At 45.0% G+C, this 22451-nt stretch overlaps 1 protein-coding gene across 3 annotated transcripts; it reads left to right on the forward strand.

The window, feature by feature from the left end:
• Positions 1-7288: 7288 nt before the first annotated feature.
• On the forward strand, positions 7289-21640 carry gprc5ba (G protein-coupled receptor, class C, group 5, member Ba). 3 transcript variants are annotated; one of them, XM_035180295.2, is made up of 4 exons: positions 7289-7371; positions 15725-16756; positions 16992-17143; positions 18208-21640. In XM_035180295.2, the coding sequence occupies exons 2-4, from the start codon at positions 15727-15729 to the stop codon at positions 18250-18252; spliced, it is 1227 nt and encodes a 408-aa protein (XP_035036186.1). In that variant the 5' UTR covers positions 7289-7371; positions 15725-15726; the 3' UTR covers positions 18253-21640. The 3 variants fall into 3 exon arrangements, with proteins under 3 accessions (XP_035036186.1, XP_035036185.1, XP_035036187.1); XM_035180294.2 differs by lacking the exon at positions 7289-7371 and adding an exon at positions 7411-8248; XM_035180296.2 differs by lacking the exon at positions 7289-7371 and adding an exon at positions 7414-8248 and having other exon boundaries at positions 16992-17119.
• The last annotated feature ends 811 nt before the right edge of the window (positions 21641-22451 follow it).

Below are 22451 nucleotides of genomic sequence, written 5' to 3' on the forward strand. Positions count from 1 at the left end.
ACGTCCAAGATCTTGTCCGGTAATCCCCCTTTACCAAAATCCATGTCCCCAATCTTGTCTCCCTTCAGGGCTCCACAAACATGGGACTCTGCAGTCACATTGGGTGGCAGAGCCCCCCCTCTCCACCCAATTCATCCCAGCCCCCGTCTCAAACTCTGCCACATGCCAGACAGGGCCGCTTCCACTCGGTTGGGTAATTGTGCAGGAGAGTGGACGTAAAGCAGGAGCTCGAGAAGTTAGGGATTGGGAACTGAAAAGTGGCTGAAGGAGATGGAGTGAGACAGGCTGTGGACTTTAATATTGCTCAGATGTTGTTAAGTTGTTGAGTAAAGTTTTTTTTTAGCAAGACTAAAGAGAGTTTACACCAACGCTAGCAGCTCTGTGAGGTTGCACCCAGACAAAATTCTAACATCCAACGTTCTGTTGCTTAAAAGAATTACAAGATGTTGAGTGCATTTGAATGAAAAGAAAACCACTTTATTAACTCTTCACAATGTTTCCTATGCAGCTGCATAAAAAAATATTAAAATCCAACACCACCACTGAAATTTGCTAAATTTAAATGAATTACACATAGTTAATTGCATTTTGTTTTACTTGTTAATGACCTACTACAAATATGTGACACAACAAAGTAAGCAAATTTATATATAAATATAAATAAATGGTTATTTGTCTATATATGTCAGTATTGCGATAAACTGGCGTCCTGCAATATCCATTAACCGATGAATGGATGTTGAGACAATTCGACTTATTCACAAATGTCATCCATAAACTAACAAACAAAAAAGACGTCAGTGCTGATAACAGATCCTTCCTTTCTTCACTTCTGTGTTAGAAGACATTTCTACACAGCTGATAAAAAAGCATCCCTTATTCACCTCTGACCAGAAACCAGGCCTCAAAGCCTTGAGAAACGCCTTAAAAACAGTATGTTGCTTTCAGCATGTGGACGCAGTGACAAGAGGAAGGTAAATCCTGGTGCTGCCTTTATTCCACTGACCTCAACCCGACCTTGTAAGGGCTAAATCCTGTTCAGTGCCATTGAGAAACCAGAGGACCCGACAGAAAGGTCTCCGAGGCTCGCTGAATGAAAACAACAGCGCTATGTTCCTTGTGGTGGTCTTTGAAGAGGCCAGATAAAACCTTTGAGTCATGAGTGTGTCTGCAAGAAAGGTAAGTGGGAGTGCATCTGTGTATTTATGTGCCCTCCAGATACAGCACATGGAACCTAAGTGGGTCACATTCACATGACCTTTGATATCAACCCTCCTTCTAAGGGGCTATGCTACCTCGAAAGGTCATGACCTCTGCAGGTTCAGGACCCCGAGCAGCTGGAGGGTTTAAGTCATTGTCGCAAACAGATCAGGATTATCCCACTAACCATACTACTACCTTCATTACCACACTCAGTGCATTTCACCACACAGCACAAACAAATGAAATGTAAATCAAACGTTTCACCAACTCTGGCACATTAACAGGCACATGTTTATTAATGTGTATCTTGCTTGTTAAATTTACCAATGTTTTTAAAAAATACATTAAAAGTATAAACAACACATAAGTAAGTGTCTGTGTTAAACGGGATATAACAGTGATTTAGTATGAAAGCTGGGGGCCTCATAAGAGACACATAAAGCAGCGGAGTCTGAGATATCTCACATTTCAGTCCCAAATATTGTTCAATCTTCAAGAACTGGGGCCTAAACTTCCCATAAGTCAACTGGACAGAATCTTTTTGTTAATATTCCTTTGATTAAGTTAACTCCTAAAGTCTTTCTAATCTGCCAAACAAACACACACATGGTCAGTGCATACCTCTCTAGTGAGCTGACAGCGTGGGGGTTTGTGCAAGTGTGTATATATCATAAACTGTGTGTAACCATGGATGATATATCTGCTCCCTGAAAGTGAAGCCAAAGTGTCTTGATAGCCACCTGGTGGCTGGTTGCAGTAAAGGTCATAACTCCCGCCTCCTTTGCGTTACTGGATGGGATATGAGCCAAACTAAAAATTCAAAGTACACGTCAAATAGATTGTTCTCAAATTCTGGTTTCTGTCATTTTACTAGGTAGTTCTTATCACATCGATGTTTGTTCAAGGCAAATTTTTTGTGTAAGTTTGGTTTTAAGTAGTTAGTTGATGCTATAAAAACAGGTTGTAATGTCATGATTGACAGCTGAGACTGACTCCCGATTGGTCGAGTGCGTGTATAGGCGGGACCTCGATACCTCGGCTCCATCTCCCGATCGTCACGACGCAGACTGGCGGCAAATGTGCAAGATGTCGGCATCATATCAGGGATAGTTCCTGCTTTATTTCTAGATAGTGGGAGCAAGTGGAGACATGTCGTCAATCTTTATATGCAGTCTACGGTGTATATACTGACACAGTGGACTGTTAGACTTCATGTATTTATAAAGGTGAATCATGATGGGGATGCATCATTTGACCTTTTCCATTCACCAAACAACATCACTATCACACGTTACATCCCCTGCCCCTGCAGCATGTTTTAAGATGGGATGTGCGACTGGGAAAAAATTCTCTTTAAAATTAGACTCTCTTCCTGCTAATTTTGGGCACCTGCATCCTGTCATAGTTAATGCATCCTGTGAGGTCACACGCTCTCATTCCGCTGCTTGTCTCTGGAAACAGATGCAGCATGCGGCCCTGTATTTCGGCCATCCTGCCGTCACTGTGCGGTTCATTGTGTGGAGCCGAGCGGGGTCCTGACAAGGTGAGGCAACCTCTGTGCAGCAAGGACGCATGTAATGACGGATGGATGAGACAGAGGAGAGAACAACACGGCACATATAGTTCCCAAACAAGAAGGAAACATGCCAGACAGAGTTTGTGTGGCTCTTGTTCCTGTAGACACATGACACTTTTAGATCATGTACTCTCCTCGTACAGCACAATAACTCACCAGGCACAGCTAAAGTTAGCATAGCGCCTGTCTGTAAAGCTATATTAGTCAGCGACTGAGCCCCACATGATCGTACTGATCTGGACTTACCTTGTCACCCTCTATAAATACTGAAGTCCTCCACTGGCTGCTGGGATCTAAGTCTCCATCGGATGGTGGCACTTACTTATGTTAAATATGTGTTCGTGTACATTAGATGAATCATTTAACATTGTGGAAAATACTTTTTCTCGTTCTGAGAGTATTATTCAGTTTAATTTAGTCATATAACAAATTAATGATACATTAATGAATATCAATTATCATAAGTATTACTCTATAAGTTCATACTGTTTCATTATTTTTTCCTTTATACATTTTTCAGATATGGAATAACATTTGAGCAACATTTTAAATCAATGTGCAGAGAATTCCACAGTTTCAATCCATGTACATAAAACACACACTTAATTGTAGTGGGTCATTAGGGCCCGAGCACCGACAGTTGCCTCGATTTACTGCACTGTTGAGTTTAGTTGTTCAGGTGATTACTCTGAATATGTTAACCCTTTGATACACGTAAACCCCTTCTAATGCACAACACGGCTAAAAAATGACCCGTATTCATTTCCTGTTATTACATGCATGGCTGGGTGTTTCTTTGCTATATTCTTTTATAGCTTATTTTTCCTTCTTCATTAAGGAGAAAGCTCCTTTGATGACATAGGAGATGAGTCTTCCACAGTATGTTATAGAAGATGAGTCTTCAATGTTATCAAAGTAGCCTTCTTCATTTAGAGCTGGATTCCAAGAAACACCCACAACTCCAGCTTGATCCTGTGGAACAAAGTCTAGGTCCTCAGCATCAGAGATTTCAGACACCATGTCAACCGTAAGTCTGAAATGATTGCGACCAGCAATACTAACACTCTGGATAAAGAAAATCAAAAGCATATTTTCAAATGCATATTAATCAGTCTATTAAGTATATACTGTTAAATTTTGAGTTTCATTTTCTTGATCTAGCTATGGTTAGTTAGCCAGAAAAGAAGCTAGCTAGCTAACAGCTAGTTAGTATTGTACATATTTCTCTTTCTCACTAGTAATGGATTGTAAAATAAGACTTACATGCATCAGATGTGCAAAAGCAGCTGTGTGAAATGAATGGTAGGTGAATACAAAATTACTCATACAGTTATGGGTCATTTTTGACCCATGTTGTGCAATAGAAGTGTAGTGATACAAAAAATATTTTTATTCATAAAGTAACTAAGTAAAAATTTAAATAAGGATTTTTTGATGATCAAAAACAAGTTAATTGGGGAAGACCTGAAATACTGAATGATGAAATTCATTCACTGCAAAGATATAGAAAATAGAAACTGAGCACTTTTTGACCCATGTTGTGTATCAAAGGGTTAAACTGAAAGAATAACACTTGTTTGTGACTTACTATTTAACGCCACCCAGGCTTCATATAAAAGAACACTTCAAAGAATTCATTAAGCAAAGACTTCCTTGTTGTCAGTTTGATTTAGTCACGGTGTGACACAACACACAACTTTAACTCGATTTACATTACATTTTCACCGTGTGGTCCACACTTGATAGCGTGGGCCGTAATGCGTGATTAGTGGGCAGGGTCCAGCGCTGCGTGACGGACGCAGGAAGTGGCGTGTTTATCCTTTCCACGATGCACAAAACGCACGCAACACGGAGCCGTTTCGCCCGGTCCCTGTTCGCCATCCCCCGCGGCCGCATCAGGTCACGAGATCGATTTCTGGCTTTACACATAGACAATAATATTTTTAAGTCAACTAAATCTTTAAGTTTCAACACATGGGACTTGGTAAACGGTCTATTTTTTCAGTGCATTTCAGTTTTTCTATTATTTGAACAGCTGAGAGATACAACACGTTAGTTGTGGAGCTTTAGAAACGCTAGTTGGTGGATTTTATTGCCTTTGGACAGAACCAGGCTAGTTCCTTCCAGTCTTAATGCTAAGCTAAGCTAACTCGCTCCTGAATCCTGCAACATATTAACAATACGGACAAGAAGTATTGCATGAGTCTTCTCATCAGACTCTCTGTAATAAAACAAAAAAAGCATTCACAGTATTCCTTAAAGTCGGTGATGTGTCCCTGCAGATGTAATAGTTCCGCTCACTTCTCCAAATGAGCCTCCCAGCTTCTACAACACAAAATGTCTCATTCAACTTCCCGGCTCCACACTCAACTGCAGTAATACAAAGGAAACAGCCTAATAAATTCTCTTAATTGCATCTTATCCTGACGAGGGATTTAGAGAGGCATGTTCTTACAAATCCAGTTATGGTGATTAACTATGTGTGGAACAGAGTAATGATTCCCCTTTCTTGTGCACGACCTCTTGAATACTTGTATGAAGTATGAGCACCGGTATTGATGATATACTCCGAGCCTGTCTGCTGATAAACAGAGAGAGACCCATTAATCTCCTCGGCCTCAAGCAGCGACCCCTCCTCCTCTTCCCATGCTGTCACTCTCCCAGCCTGCACCTGTCAGATTAGTCTCACATCCTCAGCTGCCACTCCGTATGATACGCCTCCTTACTGCCCAGAGCCCGCATGTCACCTCACTTTGCATGTATTTATGCATTGTGTGTGTGTGTGAAGGGGGGAAAGAGGCTATGAGAAGGCTGTCCCACGCAGAAAGTGGGTAAAATGTGAGTGTGGCTGGTCGTCGGTTCCCATGTGTCTCCTTCATGTTGCTGCAGGATACGGTTTGGTGCCATTAGCACGCAAATGTTAAAATGTAGATTAACGCCTCCAAATCACTGGAGTATTCACAATCCCATAAAATGAGACCTGGCTCTGTGAGTGGATGGAGGAGAGGGGCTCGCACTAATATTTGAAACCAGTAGCACACACACATGGCAGCTCTCTTGACTATAGAGGAGGTGTCATGGCTGCCACACATGCTCCAGTATGGAGACTGCAGTGGAAAACAGTTTTCCTAAATGAAACTGTGACAGCATTGCCACAAATCACTTCCATTCGCTCACAGCGTGCACCAGGATTAAGGCAGGATGGGACACCGAGAGGGGGGTTGGAGGTGGCCTGGACAGCGGGGGCTCCCTGAAAGCCTCCCTGGTAGATGGACTGGAGCAGCTGAGGCGACAAGCATGTGACCAGAGGGAGAAATAATAAGCATCACAGCAGTTTGTAGCTGTGTCAAGCCCCTGGACATAATCAGAGTAGGCCTGGAAAAGAGGCCACATTTCTTTCAAAATAAGAGTCACAAAGATGCAAGCCAGGGATTTGAGATCTGAAAATATTCAAACAAACTCAAGGATTCAAATGGCAGTGGCAAATCAAGCAAATCAGGGTCAGTGCTTGCATCACTTTGTGCCTTCTGTCAACATGTTGAGGGATCTCAAAACACTGAACCTTAAATTGTTCATGGTGGTCAGAACTGCACCAAGGTAGCTGACTGCTATTAGTGTGTGTGTGTGTGTGTACTTGTCTTTTTATAGATGTGAGGGCCACTTTTGGATCAAAACCATTATTTTTAGAAGATTTTGGCCCGTTCACAACTTAAGGGGACTGTTTGAGGATTAAAGGGATAGTTCACCCAAAAATGAAAATTCACCCACTATCTACTCACTACTATGCTGATGGAGGAGTGGGTGAAGTGTTTGAGTCCATAAATCACTTTAGGACTTTCAGGGGTAAACAGGTGACCTCTTCTTCAGACATAATAAAACAACTGAAAAAACACAACATGCCTCCCTACAGCTTGTGTGGTGTCATCCAAGTGTCCCTAAGCCCCGACATTCACCCGAAACAAGGTAATTTACACTGTGTTTTAAGCCTAAATGTTCACTTTCGGCAGTGGCGAACCTAGCAGACGTAGCAACACGATGGTGTGCCCGTGTGTATGTGAACGCACTTCGGAGGAAGCTATCAGAGTACACCCCCCCCCCCCTCCAGCGGCATTAGTGGTGAGTAGATAATGAGGGAATTAAAATGTTTAGATTGAGGGTTACACTTAGGTTTAGGTTAAGGTTAGAATCAGGTTTAGGTCAGGATTAGGGGACTAGAGAATCCATTATGCAGATGAGTGTGCTCACAATTTGAGAAAGAAGAAGACAGAAATGTGTGTGTGTGTGTGTGTGTGTGTGTGTGTCGTGTTTTGGATAAACCTGCTATTTCAACGTCGACCCTTCCATCCATTTATATTGTCACTACAGTAAAACAGATTTGTATTAATATTTCTACAATGAGGATGTGTGACTTATTTTTAGAATAGTGGCTATAGGGAACGAGCTTGAACTTTATTTTGAAAGACACCACCGGAAATGAAATCTTAATAGATAACTTGACACTATTGGCATATTTTCTATGATTTAGCGCATTGACCGAGTGAAAATCAAAACAGCACCAGCTGGAATTAAGCAGAATTTCGCGAATACCAATTGTGCGTACACTTCGTGCATGTGACATCAAGACCGTGTGTGTGTGTGTGTGTGTGTGTGTGTGTGTGTTTATGTGCTTTTGCGCGTGTGTAAGAGAAAGTGTCTAGAAATGATTTAATAAGGTGCCTCCTCCTGACAGGCTCCAATTCATTTATTGTAGAGTTAAAGAGTTAAAGGGAGGGAGGACAGACACTGTGGCGGCACTGTCGGAGCTGTCACTTTCCCCCTCTCTCTCTCTCTCTCTCTCTCTCCCTGTGTGTGTGTGTGTGTGTGTGTGCGCGGAGAGGGATTACCATTACGCACGTTATGCGGAGCGCAGTTTCGGTGATGCGCTCAGTCGGGAGATGTGCAGCGGGAAGCAGTGATCGTCAGCGCCGCCACTCAGCGACACACGCGGCCCAGTAGCAGCAGCAGAGGAGATCACCGTGTTGTTCTGCTCATCGCGGCGAGACTTCGGCGAACCCGTGCGTTGTATTCACTTTGGCTTCTGCGCCCTCGTTGCTGGGTGCAGTGGAAGTCAAAGATGCGCACCGCTAAACAAAGGGTTTAGAGGGTGAGAATCTCCTGCACGTTTCCACCCTGACAGTCCCGGTGCCCCCCCCCACACCCCCCGAAACGTTTGGACTCGCCACGACCCGGGATTTATGCCGATCCCGCCTTTGAGGACGACGGGCTGAGTAACCGGGTCCCTCCGGTTGGGAGCGCGGAGCAGGAGGAACCATCTGATCGCGCACCGCTCCATGTGGATGTGGGGGTGAAAAACCAAAGACGGCTTGTTCCGAAATGTGACATTTTTTCTTAGAAATTATTTCTCCCATTAAACCTGACGAACGTGCCGTCTGCCTTCGCTCCCGATCGGATTTGTTTACATCGATAAAGGTACGTGCTGGTCAGCATGGAGCCCTCAGGATATTGATTATAGGAACGGGAGGAGGGGGGCAGGGCAGTGTGATATCCTTGAGGATACATGTGTGATATGTATTGAGAGAGAGAGAGGGGACTGTTTTTTTCTCCAGTGGATCCAGATGGGGGGGGGGGGAACTCGGTATCTAGGGCGATCTCGGTTTGTGTTGTGATCAGGCTGTTTCGGGGCTTGTCACCACAGAGTTGCATCACTGACATGGATAAAGGCGATGCACCAAATGCATAGGTGTGTGTGGAGCGGAGAGGACGCGCAGTTCAGCAGACGTGTTGCAGGAAAACGCATATTTACGCACAGGGGTTGTCACACGTGGGCTTGACCTCGAGAGGCATTAGACAAAATCATGTAAAGCCGTAAAGTAAAGACGCGTCTGTGGAGGACTTTGACCTGTGCGAAATGTAACGTCTGATTGGCTGTGAGGAGGAAATGGTTGGTCTCCTTTTTTTGTGGCTGCGCCTCCATTTTCATCCCTCAATTCATTTGGATATTTTAGGAGAGTCAATCACTCTTATATTCTGTGGTTTGCATGTAAGATGTCATTCTCTATTTTTGGATCTCCCTGTCTCCCTCTCCCACACACACACACACACACACACACACACACACACACACACACACACACACACACACACACACACACACACACACACACACACACACACACACACAGAGAGAGAGAGAGAGAGAGAGAGAGAGAGAGAGAGAGAGAGAGAGAGAGAGAGAGAGAGAGAGAGAGAGACACACACACACAACTCAGTAACAATGGTCCTACTGCTGCTGCCTCAAACAAACACACTCATCTAGAACCCCCTAGGGACCCTCCCATGTGGCCAGCATTGTTGAGAGAAGGTGGTGGTGGTGGTGTGTGTGTGTGTGTGTGTGTGCTTAAAAAAGAAAGAAAAAAGAGCATTCTCCAAATGTGTGTTTGCATTGAGCTGCTCCTTAGGTCAGCTCAAAACCAAGGGTGTCCCTTTACAAGACATGTCCTTCCCATGCTGGCCTGCAGAGGCAGGGCGCTGCAGGATGTCTAACACTGCAAGAAATTGCACTTAAATACCCACTTGGGTCCGATAAGACAAAGTAAGTTAGTATGGAAATGGATGTCGATGTATGGATTGGTCAGTGGATAGATGATACACGAGCCTCGAGTCACTGTCAGTGCAGTATTTGTGTACTCAGAAAGCTCCGGGGCCTGTTTTGGAGTGTTCTGCTTCCCATCATCAATCAATATTCTGCACAGTGGCGCTATTTATTTATTCTCAGGCTTTGCTTTTCATGAGTTAGTTAGCTTACTCTGGGGAACAGAGGATGATACAGTATCTCCTCGGGGCTGATGCCATATGTTTGGATGGTTGTGCATGTGTGTGTGTGTGTGTACACAGATACATTTGTGAGGACCTTGACCTTACGGAGTGAAGACATTTTGGGAAAGTGAGAACATTTTGGCCGGTCCTCGCTTGCAAAAGGGCTATTTGAGGGTTAATGTTTGGTTTGGGTTTAGGGTTAGGCATTTAGTTGTGATGGTTAAGGTCAGGGGCTAGGACATGCATTATGCCAATGAGTGTCCTCAACCAAGAGAGAAGTACAAGGTTGTGTGTGTGCGTGTGTGGCCTCTTTACGTACCCATCACACAGCTGAGTGTATGATCTGATGTGCAGATACATCTTCCCTTCTTCTCCTTTCCTATTTGTGTTCATGTGCTCACCCCTCTTCCTATCACACTCACACACAGCCAAACACAAACACACATACACACACACACGCTCCAGGCACAAGGAGCACAAGGCGCGCTCCAATTCTTCCTCCACACACCCGGCTGCTCCTTGTTTCTCTCGCTCGCCTGATCACTATCGCACTCTAGCCCGATCTGATCTCTCTGGGCTGATCAAACCCCTCCATTCATCAACAGTGGAAGGTGCTTATTGATATTACATGGAAGCTCAACACATGACACCAGAGGTCTGTGCCTCAGGTTTCAGGTTGTATCTGTGGGTTCGGGATGCCTTCACATCTGACCGATAGCCCCATTGGTTGTTGATGTAAAGAGAGAGAGAGGAGGGGGGGAATTTGAGATTAAACACTGGCACTGTTAATTGCCAAGTCAATTAGCATACGGTCTTGCTGTGAGCCCAGTCACATGGTAATGAGGCCTAATTAGGATGGCCAGGGGTGCTTGAGGAGGCTGGGGAAAATATTTCCACTGTCAGTTTTTTCACGATGACACCCTGGAGGCCGATGCAGTGAATGGACCACCCCTCTTCAGTCTCGCTATCCTGTGTCTTGTCTTTTTTCCCCCTCCAAGGCCTGCTTTCTCCCTCTGTGTCTGTGAGTCTATTTTTTCCCTCAAACTTGTCCCCACCACCTCCTTTTTAATATTTTATATCACACGTCATACCCTGACGTCTATTGCCCCTCCCCTTGTCTTTCTTCCTCTTTATTCCATTTTACTGCCATCTTGTCATCTGTCACAATCAGCTGCAAGGGATCGGGGCTGACATCATGCGTTAAGTCCATCAAACTAATAATGACGTGATTACATGAGAGTGAATCTGTGCAGAGAAATGTATCAAAGGTTCGTCGCACAGATATCAACATGCTTTGAAATCTAATTTCCGAGCCTTTGCAATCTTCTGCCCGAGAGGTCTCTCTCTGTAGCCGCATTGGTAAGGCTTTCTCTGGCGAGTCACAAGTTCTGGGTTTGTAACAACCATATGTTCTGTCAGTGTCCTTGACTGAACGAGACCTATCTGTTCTGGTTAAGAGTGTGTCCACATTATGAAAGGATGCATCTTAAAAAGCCCGGCTGGTGATGTCAGAGGTGAAAAGAGACAAAGAGAAATATGAATGAGAGAAGAATGCATGTGCTGTATATGTCATATATCTAAGGGCGTTTTTGATACTCAGTGAACCTCCTCTCTCTCGCCTCCGTTTAAAATGCTGCTTCAGACCATATACTCCAACTCTGGAAGCTACTTCAAGCCAATTATTCACAGTTAATTCAATCTGGAATAGCTTGAGACAGATATATTATCAATGTATTTTAAGAAAGGTGTCTCGGCTATTAGAGCAGCCAAAGTTATTTTGAAGCCCAGATGCATTTTTAAACCAGAGTGGCTTAATTCATTATGACTTAAGGCATTATGTAAGACCATGCGGCTACTGATGTAAGATGTAAGATGTTAATGCATGCAGTGTCAGAACAGGAAGAGGTCTGTAACAAATAGCATCTTCAGAAAGCAGATGCCAGCACAGGACCCACGAATGACCTGCTCACCTAAACAGCCGGCTCGCTGTGTTTCTATCAATATACCCACACACAGATATCTACAGTAGTCTCTCTCTCTCTCTCTCTCTCTCTCTCTCTCTCTCTCTCTCTCTCTCTCTCTCTCTCTCTCTCTCTCTCTCTCTCTCTCTCTCTCTCTCCTTTCCATTATTGCCCCTGTCTGAATCAAACATTAGGAGAAAAAAAAAAGAAGAGATTTGAAGTGAGTCGTCAAATTGCAATAATCCTCCCAATTATCACGGCAGTAATTACACAGCATCTGGTCGTGCGCCATGTCTGATAGTTGTTGGAAGTTGTAATTGCACAGGACGGCTTGCTATAGATCTTGGAACACATTTGAACGACTGCAGCGCTGCACATTTGCACTCTCACACTTGTGTCCCTGTTGTGTGTTCACAGCAGCACTATAAGGAATGCATGCTGCATATTTGCCAGATTCAGCTTTGTGTGAGAATGTGCTGCCTTCCCATACACACATGAATAATACATGCCACTAAACTGAATGTTATATTTACATGCAAATGGAGCCTGCACACGTGGGCATTGTGCCAGTCTGTGCAAACGTGCATGAGAGTGACACGTGCAAAATTAATGCATGTAACCCTGCGATGTGCAGAATACAAAGCTAAGATGGACCTCCGGCCTGCTGGCGCAGGCTGCTTAGCACTGAGGAAGATGATGAGAAACAGCAGCCATGCAGCAGAACTGGCAGGAGCTGGATCCCTCTCCCAGTTACATAAGATACACAGCAAGAATAAAGGCAGAGCGGGGGGTGAGAGAAGAGGAGGAAGGGGAACAAGAAAGGAAGAAGGAGAAGCCAAAATGGAAGGAAGAGGGGTGTGCTTGGGATTAGTCGCGTGGGGCTGACAGGAGAGAGAAAATGTGGGGAGAGAAGGTGTGTGAGGCACATCTTTCGCAGAACGTTTTCAAATGTAGCAGAAAGACGAGAGCGCTCTGGCTGCTCTGGCGGAGAGGTGGCATAGAAATCTGACAGAACTGAGGGTTTTAAATGGAGGGGAGGACAGAAATGGCTGCACAGAGCCGAGTGACAGAGAGGGAAACATTTCTAGAAATATGGGAGGGTGAGGAGGGATGGGGAGGATGAGACGGCGGCAGCATCCTCTGTACTGCACATAGTGGAAGGCCAGAGGCTCTCTCTCTCTCTCTCTCTCTCTCTGTTTCCATGACTCATTAGTGACAGGCAGGGAAGAGGATTCCAGTGTGTGTTGCTGTAGGTGTGTGTTATGTCCTGTGCGTCGTACATGTTTGCATGAGCATTTGTGATCTTGCACGTCTGCAAGTCGGCGGACTGGCTGCATGCGATCATGTGTGGCCGCTGGCAGCCCTCTGTGTGCATCCTTCATCTGCCAGATCACAGCCAGGGCCACCGTCTGTGCAAGAGACTGTAACTGGGTGAGAGGGTGAGTGAAAAAGGCTTCAGTCGCGTCTCGTCTCTTGTTGAGAGCTTGGACTTGAACTTTGTGATTTTACAGTCATGTCACGATAGGAAGTGACAAAGACGGCGACAAAGAAAGACACAAAAAAAGACAGAGGAGGAGCAGTTAGTCTGCTCGACATGTTGAGGATGAGTGGGCCTCTCTCTCTTTGTTGCCTCTTCCTTTTGTTTTATTCCTGTCGTTTTGAGATGGGGCGTAACCATGGTTATCAGGAGCTCACCAGAAAAACAACACACTGTTTGAGTTAATTAGGAGTGTGAGCGTGTTTGTGTATTTGTGGCCCCTATTTGGTATAGGTTGTCGTGTGTGTGTGTGTGTGTGTGTGTGTGTGTGTGTGTGTGTGTGTGTGTGTGTGTGTGTGTGTGTGTGTGTGTGTGTGTGTGTGTGTGTGTGTGTGTGTGTATAAAGCTCCAGCACTGTTTCTTTTTTCCATGCATTTTTTGGTGACTCATCTCTCTGAGGAGCTGATTGATGTGAACATATAAACAGGGAAAGATATGACAGGTCTTTTAATCTGTGAATACTAATTGTCTTGTTGGATAGCAGCTCAGTCACACTATATAGTTTTGCTTGGCTGAGTTATGGACAAATCTCTTTTTTCCACCAGGAGAATGTTTGAAGCTGTGGTAACAGACTTCTTGCACACTGGGGGTCAGCGAAACAAGTTGTGAACACAACACAACACAACTAGATTACACAAAAACTACAGGACAGATTATCACAGAACTTGGTGTAAGGATGCGGTGGGGGGTTTTTACTGCTATGGAGCTTTCCTGCAAAATATTCTTTACTCTATTATACTTGTATAAGTGGTATATACAAGTACCGCTTATACAAGTTGGAACATTTTAAAGCGCTTATGCTGAAATCAGTAGAAAACAGCACTAGAGCAGGGAGAGTGAAACAGTATACAGTCGTCGTCTTACATTCAAAATTCGTTCTAGTCTATTTGCTGCAGATCCATCAGACCAGTCCTCTTGAGGTTTGTCTTCTTCTCTGTGACTGACCCATTTAATAAACTACATGCTGGAGGGGCTGTGTGTGACCTGTAGCTTTGGCTGGTGTGTGTTTAAACTGATGGAAGCTGGGGATATCCACTGTCCTTCATGTGGTATGTAAATACTGCAGTGCAGTCTATTTGTGGACACTGGCAGATTTGTTTAAATATCAAAACTAGAATGGCACTCAGTAGAGAACACACCCCCACCTAGGCCCAACTGTCCCCTTATGAAACCACATCTACATCGTTGCAGATTTGTAATTGGATCTGCACCAAAATAAACACGCATATAGATATTCGTCCGTTTTTCGTCAATATCCATGAAATTATTTTCTGAGAAATCAATGAAAATATTGAGATCTCTCAGTGTTGAAGAAAGGGAAAAAACTGTTCTGGATCCGCCCCCTGATCCAGATCCACACCAACATTGAATGGGGTCTTGCTGGGGTCATGCCCCACCCCTCCACAAAATGTGGCCGTGTAGTTTTGTGTGTAATCTTGCTAACAGACAAATAAATGTAGACCAAAATACAACCTCCTTGGCAGAGGTAACTACAGAAAGACAAGTAAGGCTTTAAGCATAGAAAAACGTGTGTGTGTGTGTGTGTGTGTGTGTGTGTGTGTGTGTGTGTGTGTGTGTGTGTGTACTTTGCTAAAGTGGATTGTTTAACGCACTAATGACTGACTCAGCTTGGAAAGAATTTCTGACAGTTGACAGTAACCTGGCAAGATGTGTTACTGTGTGTGTTACTGTGTGTACGTGTGTCTGTGTGTGTGGCTTTAAATACAGATCATCCTCCCATAAAATACTGTCAGGTGACAGCACTGATCGTCCCAACAAATATAGTATTTATGTGCGTGTGTCTTTGGCTGTCTGACATTTGTGATGAATAAAGAAAAAGGTAGACTGAGACAATCGATTTGGAATGCATGCTGTTGTTTTTTTCGGCGGGACACTTCTCTCAAAAGTACACGAGTGTTAGTATTCGTGCTCGAGGCGCTGTGTATTTGCGTGTGCAGTTTGTCGTGCATCATCTCCAGCCTTGCTAGACGGCCCTAGATGCCTGATAGTGAGTCAAACTGCTTGTACGCAGTAGTTCCTTTCTCTGTATCTCTTGTTTTTTCATTAAAATATGCATGACGCTGCAGCTTTCCTGTCAGTGCTCTGGCCGCCGGTTCACTGGACGAGACTGGACAAATAACACAGCTGAAACTCTCCTTAGCAGCATTGTGGGCACTCTGCCTCTGACCTTACTCTTTTGTGAATGAACTGAAGGCAGCTGATCTGGGCTTTTCTGGGTTTGTCGGTTTCTTTTCAGCCATGTTTGTGTTGTTTATTTCAAAGTGTTGAAACCTAAATGCCTTTAAATGGTTAAAAGGAACTTTAGTGTGTTTTGTGCTCAGGAAGGCTTCAGTCATTCACTCCGCCTGAACTACTGCCCTTTGTTTCCTCGCTAAAAACACAGCAGTGGATGATTGTCTGTATTGTCCCGCACAGGCGGATGGTAACTGTGGAAATCACTCTCTTCTGTTCTGTAGCCTTCCAAACATTTATGACCAGAATGACTCACTCCTTTTTCGCTTTGTCTCCCCCCCTTTTCCTCCATTTCCTTGACTTTCTCTATTGCCTCCTCTCTGCTCCTTGTTCTCTTCATCATCTCCCTCTCTGCCTTCTGTTCTGTTGATCTCTCAGAAATGGCGTTCCACCCAGTCCTCCTCCTGCTGCTGCTGACTGTTGCTCATCATGCCAGTAGTCAGAACTCCGAGGACTCTGAGGCTCTTCCAAGAGGCTGTGGCTGGGGCCTTGTGCGTCCCTACACCCTCCTCTGTGACCTGGACTCCATCTGGGGTGTAGCTGTAGAGGCTGTGGCTGCAGGCGGGATCCTGGCTGCCATCTTACTAGCTCTTGTCCTGCTGTGCCGTTTACGCCACATCAGTGAGGCTGAGAAGCGCAGCGCTGTGGGACCCATCCTCCTGCTCCTCCTCGGCATCCTTGGCTTGTTCGGCCTGAGCTTTGCTTACCTGATTGATCAGGATGAGTCGTTATGTTTGCTCCGCAGGGCCCTTTGGGGTCTCCTGTTTGCTGTCTGCTTCTCCTGCTTGCTAGTGCAGGGTGTCCGTCTGCGCAGGCTAGGCCGGGAGCGTCGGAGCCCTGGTGGCTGCGCCCTCACTGGCCTGGCGCTGGGTTTGAGTGCTGTGCAGGGCATCATTGCTGCAGAGTGGCTTCTTCTGACCGTGCTGCGGGAGGGACGAGCTGCCTGTCAGTACCTACCTGTGGACTTCTCACTAGCCTGCAGCTACGTACTAGCACTCCTATTGGCAGCACTAACTGCCGCCTCCCTGGCCCTGTGTGGGAAGACAAGTCAGTGGCGCTGCAACGCCATTTGGCTGCTGTTGACCTGCCTGCTTTCACTGCTGCTGTGGGTGGCCTGGGTGGGCTTCTATCTGTACGGAAATGCCTGGCTGGGGAGGTCCCCGGACTGGAATGATCCGGCACTGGCCATCGCTTTAGTGGCTCAGGGCTGGCTGCTGCTTATCTTCCACGCCATACCTGAATCCCACATCTGCCTGAGACCCCCACCGCAGCCCACTGCCCCGGATTACTTTGACACCTCCCAGAATTCAACACGTATGAGGGAGACCAGCTTTGATGAAGATATCCCTCTCTCTCACAGGCAGTTTGTGGAGAACCAGGGCTACGGATACAGCGATGAGAACACTGCAGGTACTGTACCATCCATTACTTTAAAGCAGACTGGCGTAATATGTGCACACAGTGCATCCGAGGAATGTAGGCCAAAGTGAGTAATAGAACATCAGGAAATTTGCATGTGTTGCTAGAAATAAGTACAGGAGGAAATTTATGTGGTGCAGGATTACACTGCAAGTGTTTCTCCCTTCAAGATTGATGTTGTGAGTCATAGTGAGTAATCTCCGCCACTCTGTGTACTCCATACCAGGCTTGAGGAGCGGTGGCGGTGCCGGTGCCGGGCAACACAACAGTAACACCGCTACCAGGCCCAGCGCTCCTTTCCGCAGCAACGTCTACCAGCCCACCGAGATGACCATGATCCTAAATGGGGGAGCGGTGAGTACATCCTCCCAGTCTCAGGTACACGCCGCTTACACGCCACTCTCTCATTCGACCACGCCGACGAGACTGCATGCACATTTGTGCGTTTCTGAACCGTACGCCATTGCACAGGAATGAGGGAGAGGTGTGAGTGTGTGCGTGCATTATCACTTTGCGTGTGTATGTTCACGTGCCTGTGGGTATTGTATTTAGTGGACACATGCATGGATGCGTTTGTCACAAATGGTCACTCATCTGACATTGATTTGTGTATGGTTGCCTGTAAATAAGCCACAGTGCTATCTGTCCACTGAGCGATTGGAATGTCTGCCAAACAAAAGTTCAACACACCACTGGTTGCAAAAGTGCTAAAGCAAAACTCTCTACTGACTAAAAGACAATTAGTCGTCACTGTTCCCAAAGATTGCTGCTAGGTTTTTTGTCAACAAACGGAATGCAGACTTCTCGTTGAGCTGCTCTGCGTAAAATATCATTAGTTTGCGTGAACAGTTTTGTGCATCCATTTGAAAGGAAAGGTGAGCTTATGTAGGTCCATTGCATATGTAAAGCACAGAACTTTGTGAAACCCAGTAATTTAAAAACAATAACATTTAACGGGTTCTTCCTTGACGCATACCACATACTTCCACTAAGTTTTGCGAAAATCCGTACTGTAGTTTTTGTGAAATGCTACTAACCAACAAACAAACCAAAAAGAAACGAAAAGGCCTTCACTAACACAACCTTTTGCTTCTTTGGTTCTTTACAAAAGCACTGTCCTTTACTAATAAATACTGATATACATTGAATAAATTTTTCTATGGAAAAATGTCCAGACAAGCCTAAAGTCTTTATACAGCCTCGAGTAACGTCTGCAGGTACAACATCCACCAGAAGCCGAGCAGAGGTTTGAGCAGTTGCCTCTGTGTATCCTGAGAGAGAGAAACCTGAATCACCTTCACTGATCTCTTACTGCTGTTAGCTACTGAATGCTTATTTTTATTGATTGCAGTGTGCATGCAGTGTCTGTCTGTACATGTCTGAATATATGATGCTCTTCAGACTGTTTATCATTTTACAAGCTTAATTTTTTCCTTCCTTAGGTGCCCTCTGCCCCTCCAACCTACACAGGGAGGCAGCTGTGGTGAGTAACAGGGACTGGAAAGAGGAAGAAGAAGAAATGAAGAGGATGGAGAGAGTGAGGAGGGAGGGTTCCAGGATGAGGGGACTGCCTGGTTGTGTCGGACATGGATCGCAATCTGTGTACAGACTTTAACACTGACTGTGTGCCAATCAACTTTTATGATGTATGAGTGTGTGTGTGAGACTGAGCGGAAAGTAGGGTATGGAGGACAGAGCTAAAGCTCTTCCAGCACAAAAAAATCTCAACAGAAGGGTTTTAGAAACTCAAAGTGTGACCAGAAAGTCGCAAAACAAAACGCACGCTGACTCAGATCAGAAAATATAAACATGCAGTATTCTTTTTCATCTGATTTCCTCTCCTGAGACTGGAGCACTGTAAGCATCCTTGAAAACTGTGAAATGTATTGCTTTTCCTGCTCTCTCTCTCTCTCTCCTCTCTCTCTCTCTCTCTCTCTCTCTCTCTCTCTGTCAGTCAAGATGTCTTTTCTGCTGCGCCTCACAACGCTGGCGCTCAAGTGGAAACATTTGGCTCTGTCCTCCATCCATCCACAGTGTAGGTGAAGACAAAGCACATGGGCAACTGTACAGCTTGAGCACTGCCCGCTTAAAAAGAACCCAGCCTCTGTGGGTGTGTATATGTACAATACGAGAGGAGAGAGTGCGCATCTCGTTCCCTAAAATCTCAACTCTACCGCTCCAACAAACCTACCCCACCACCACCAACAACACCACCACCACCCATTTTCCTCTCTCCCCATCTCTGTACCCCTCTGTGAATATGACACAAAACTCCTCTCACCTCAACTCATCCTCCCACCTGCATGGACACTTTGCGAAGACAAACTGTGAAACCCTGAACCGCGCTGGGGAAAGAAGTTCCCAGTGACCACAGACACAACAAAAGTAGCCCGGAGCACCTGAACAGTGGGACCACAAGCTGCTAACGAACTGCTGTTAGATATATACGGTGGAGTAGAGTGGACTCTCATTGGACAACGAGGGCGTCAGTCGTCAACGGGGAGGCACTGATTCATGAATCTAGGTCAGACTGCTGCGCTGCTCTCCCACATCTCCGGTGGCCACTGGCGGTTTTGAAGCAGCCAGGAGAAACTGTCACTTTATATCAGCAGGAAACAGAGCGAGGAAATGAAATGGTCTCCCGTTCTTAGTTCCTCTATCTGTGTTTAAGTGTGGTGCGTACGTCAGTGTTGTGTATTTTATGCGTGTCAGGAGTTGGTGGGTGGGTGGAGTTGGGATTTCAAAGTCAAGGTTGCGCTCTGGTGCTAACTACTCCTTCGCACGGCTTCCCAGCGAGGCACAGAACTGCAGGAGCAAACACTGATGCGGACAGCAGTGAAACAGTGAGGGGGACGGTTATATATAGAGCGGCTGCGGCTGGTGTGCGGAGATATCCCATAGCCTCACAAAGATCAGATTTACAGTGCAAGGTAGAAAGGACGAGATCAAATGTGAAGAGAGGGAGAAGGGAGGAAGGGGGGAGAGGGGGGTCCATGCCACGGTGAGATCTCTGCGACTTCCGTCACTCGGCCTCCAATCAGTGGGAGAAAATGGCTCCCTCCCTGGTCTGTCCCGTGTGTGTTGCTGTGTGTTCTGTGGGGGCGGCCGTGCTGCTCTTCTCTGTGGGGTTGTCGTCTTTATCTGGTGAAGAGTCGCTCTCTCTCTCCCCCCCCTCCTCCTCCTCCTGTCTCTCTGTGGTCGGCTATAGCTCAAGTCCACGTGCCAAGAAGGACTCCTGTTTCACTGGTGTCTACGTTTCACACCCTTTCCCTCCATTGTGACACCAGCTCTCTCTTTCACCCGAGAAGCTGTGTACATAGTAGTGCTGTAAAGCTTTGCTTGCTTGTTTACTTTTTTTTTAACTGTAGGCTGAGTTTAGACACCAGTGTCATATGACCCACTGGAGAACTGACTACTGCAAACTATTTTTATTCTGGGGTATTTCTTAAAACTGGTTTGCTTTGTGTTCAAACACTGCTTACTGTCACATTATGCTTTTATTTTTATCCTGCTGGTGTCTTTTCATTTTTTTTATTTAGCATTTTTGGAAATGTTTTGCCAACACTTGATATGCTTTTTTTTTGTTTGATTCATTTTCAGGAAAATACATGATACATGATCACTTATAGGGATTTACAGTGTGTTTGTGTTCTCGGTCAAGACAGTGGTCCACTCTTTGCGGGATACTTATTTTTCATGTTTTCTGAAAAATGACAACGGCTGTGAATAGTTTTTGGCATTTCATGCAGTAAACAATGACCTACACTGCGATACAATTATAATAAACAGAGCAGGGAGGGCAGAATCCATTTGAAGCCCATCAATAGTCATTTCGCTGAGCCCTTGTCTTACAGCAGCCCTCGGCAAAGAAAAGATTAAGGGTCAACTCTTCACTGCTGCTGTATGTTTATGTCTTACCCACTAGCTATTCTAAAATAGGACTGGTACTAGCAGGCCAGCTCCGTGCCCAAAGAGAGCTCTGTTTGGTTCAGAAACAGGCTGCGGGCCCTGGATCCGGGAGTCGCAGCCCATGAAGGATAACTGTCCCTCAGGGTTTTGGATGGTCAGCAGTTATGAGACAAAACTCTGGAGCTGAGGGGGTGGGGGGGGGGGGGGGGTTCAATTCTTGTGATGTTTTCACTCAATGTGAAGTACAAAAAAAAAGAATAACATGTGACTTCGTAGATTTTGCACTTGTCAACTACCTATCTGTGCATGCTTATCACCATTTCTACATGTAAGACCTTTCTCAGATGTACTTTTGAATACTAACTCTATTTATGTAAAAGGTCATGTGACAGCAATCATAATTTCCGTGTATATCAAATGACACACATTAATGTCTGTGCTTTCTTAAACACAAAAGAGAGCTGGTTCTTGAGAAGCAAAGAGATTCACGTCAGGGGGAAACGGTCCAAAATAGGAACAAAATGCCAACGACACTGGACCTAATAATAACTTCCTCAATTAGTTTGAAGACAGGAGGGGAATAAAAAAAAAAAGAGAATCTTCCGACTGGTATCGTCTCTGTGTTTAAAATCAAATAGACTGTGGTGATATTTGCACAAAATTTCTATATGTTATATCTGTCATCCCTGGGCAGCCTGTTCGAACACCCATCCTCCCTGGGCTTGACACGTCCCTGCTTGTCCTCTCCCGATTTGTGTTGCCTTCAGACTGTTCCAGTGGGGCAGCTGACAGGGGTGATACTGGTTTTCACAGCTGTGACTGTGCAGTGACGCAGCATGCCTATGTATAGAACTTGATTCCCCCGATTAGAAGAAAAACAACAAAAAAATAACAAAACGGTTCAATCTCTTGTTTCTGTAACTGATTCAGGAAAAAGCTCAATAAAAGTGTCATGTTTGTAGTTAACTTTGAGTGGATGCTGTGTTTTTTTTTCTTTTCTTGGGTAGTGAAACTGGATTGTTCTTAATACTTGAATCTGACTAGTGTTGCAATGTGTTACATTGAGTTCACAGAAAAATGAATATTCACTCATTATCTACTCACCACTATGCAGATGTCCACAAAACACTTTTGCAATTTCAGGGGTAAACAGTGTTGCAGCCAAATCCAATACAATTATAGTAACTGGGAACCACTGCTTCAAATGTAAAATAACAGAAAAAAAACATAACATGCCTCCATTCTGCTCCTGTGGTGTCATCCAAGTGTCCCTAAGCCCCGACATTCAAATTCAAAAAACAATGTCATTTACACCATGTTTTTAGCCTAAATGTCAATGCAAGCGGAAGTAATAATGCTAGCGAGAGCTTTTGTCCAGTGTGTGCATGCGAACGGATATCAGAGGACATTTAGACTAAAAACATGGTCTAAATGACGCCATTTCGAGTCGAATTTGAATGTCAGGGCTTACGGACTTATTGGATTTGTTTATACCTAACCCTAGGGCTCAAACACTTCCCCAACCCCTCCATCGGCATAGTGGTGAGACGATAACGAGTGAATACCAATTTTTTGGTGAACTATCCCTTTAAGGACCGAACCACTATTCCTACTTCTCAAGAAATTCCATTGGGCTATTTTAGACCAAGTCAGTGGCTCATACACATAAGATGTGTTTTAGGGGTTTGAATAATGTTGAGCATCCTGTTTACGTTTAGTAAAGGTGTTAGTACAACTTATAATCATCAGTTATAATAGTTCAGTTTTACTCAGGACT

Source organism: Hippoglossus stenolepis, chromosome 16, assembly GCF_022539355.2.
Source record: "Hippoglossus stenolepis isolate QCI-W04-F060 chromosome 16, HSTE1.2, whole genome shotgun sequence".
NCBI classification, from domain to species: domain Eukaryota; kingdom Metazoa; phylum Chordata; class Actinopteri; order Pleuronectiformes; family Pleuronectidae; genus Hippoglossus; species Hippoglossus stenolepis.

Coding starts and splice junctions, on each gene's coding strand:
- gprc5ba (XM_035180295.2), top strand. CDS start 15,727: ATGGCGTTCCACCCAGTCCTCCTCCTGCTGCTGCTGACTGTTGCTCAT. Junction 16,757..16,991: donor CAGCGATGAGAACACTGCAG/GTACTGTACCAT, acceptor ACTCCATACCAG/GCTTGAGGAGCGGTGGCGGT. Junction 17,144..18,207: donor GTACATCCTCCCAGTCTCAG/GTACACGCCGCT, acceptor TTCCTTCCTTAG/GTGCCCTCTGCCCCTCCAAC.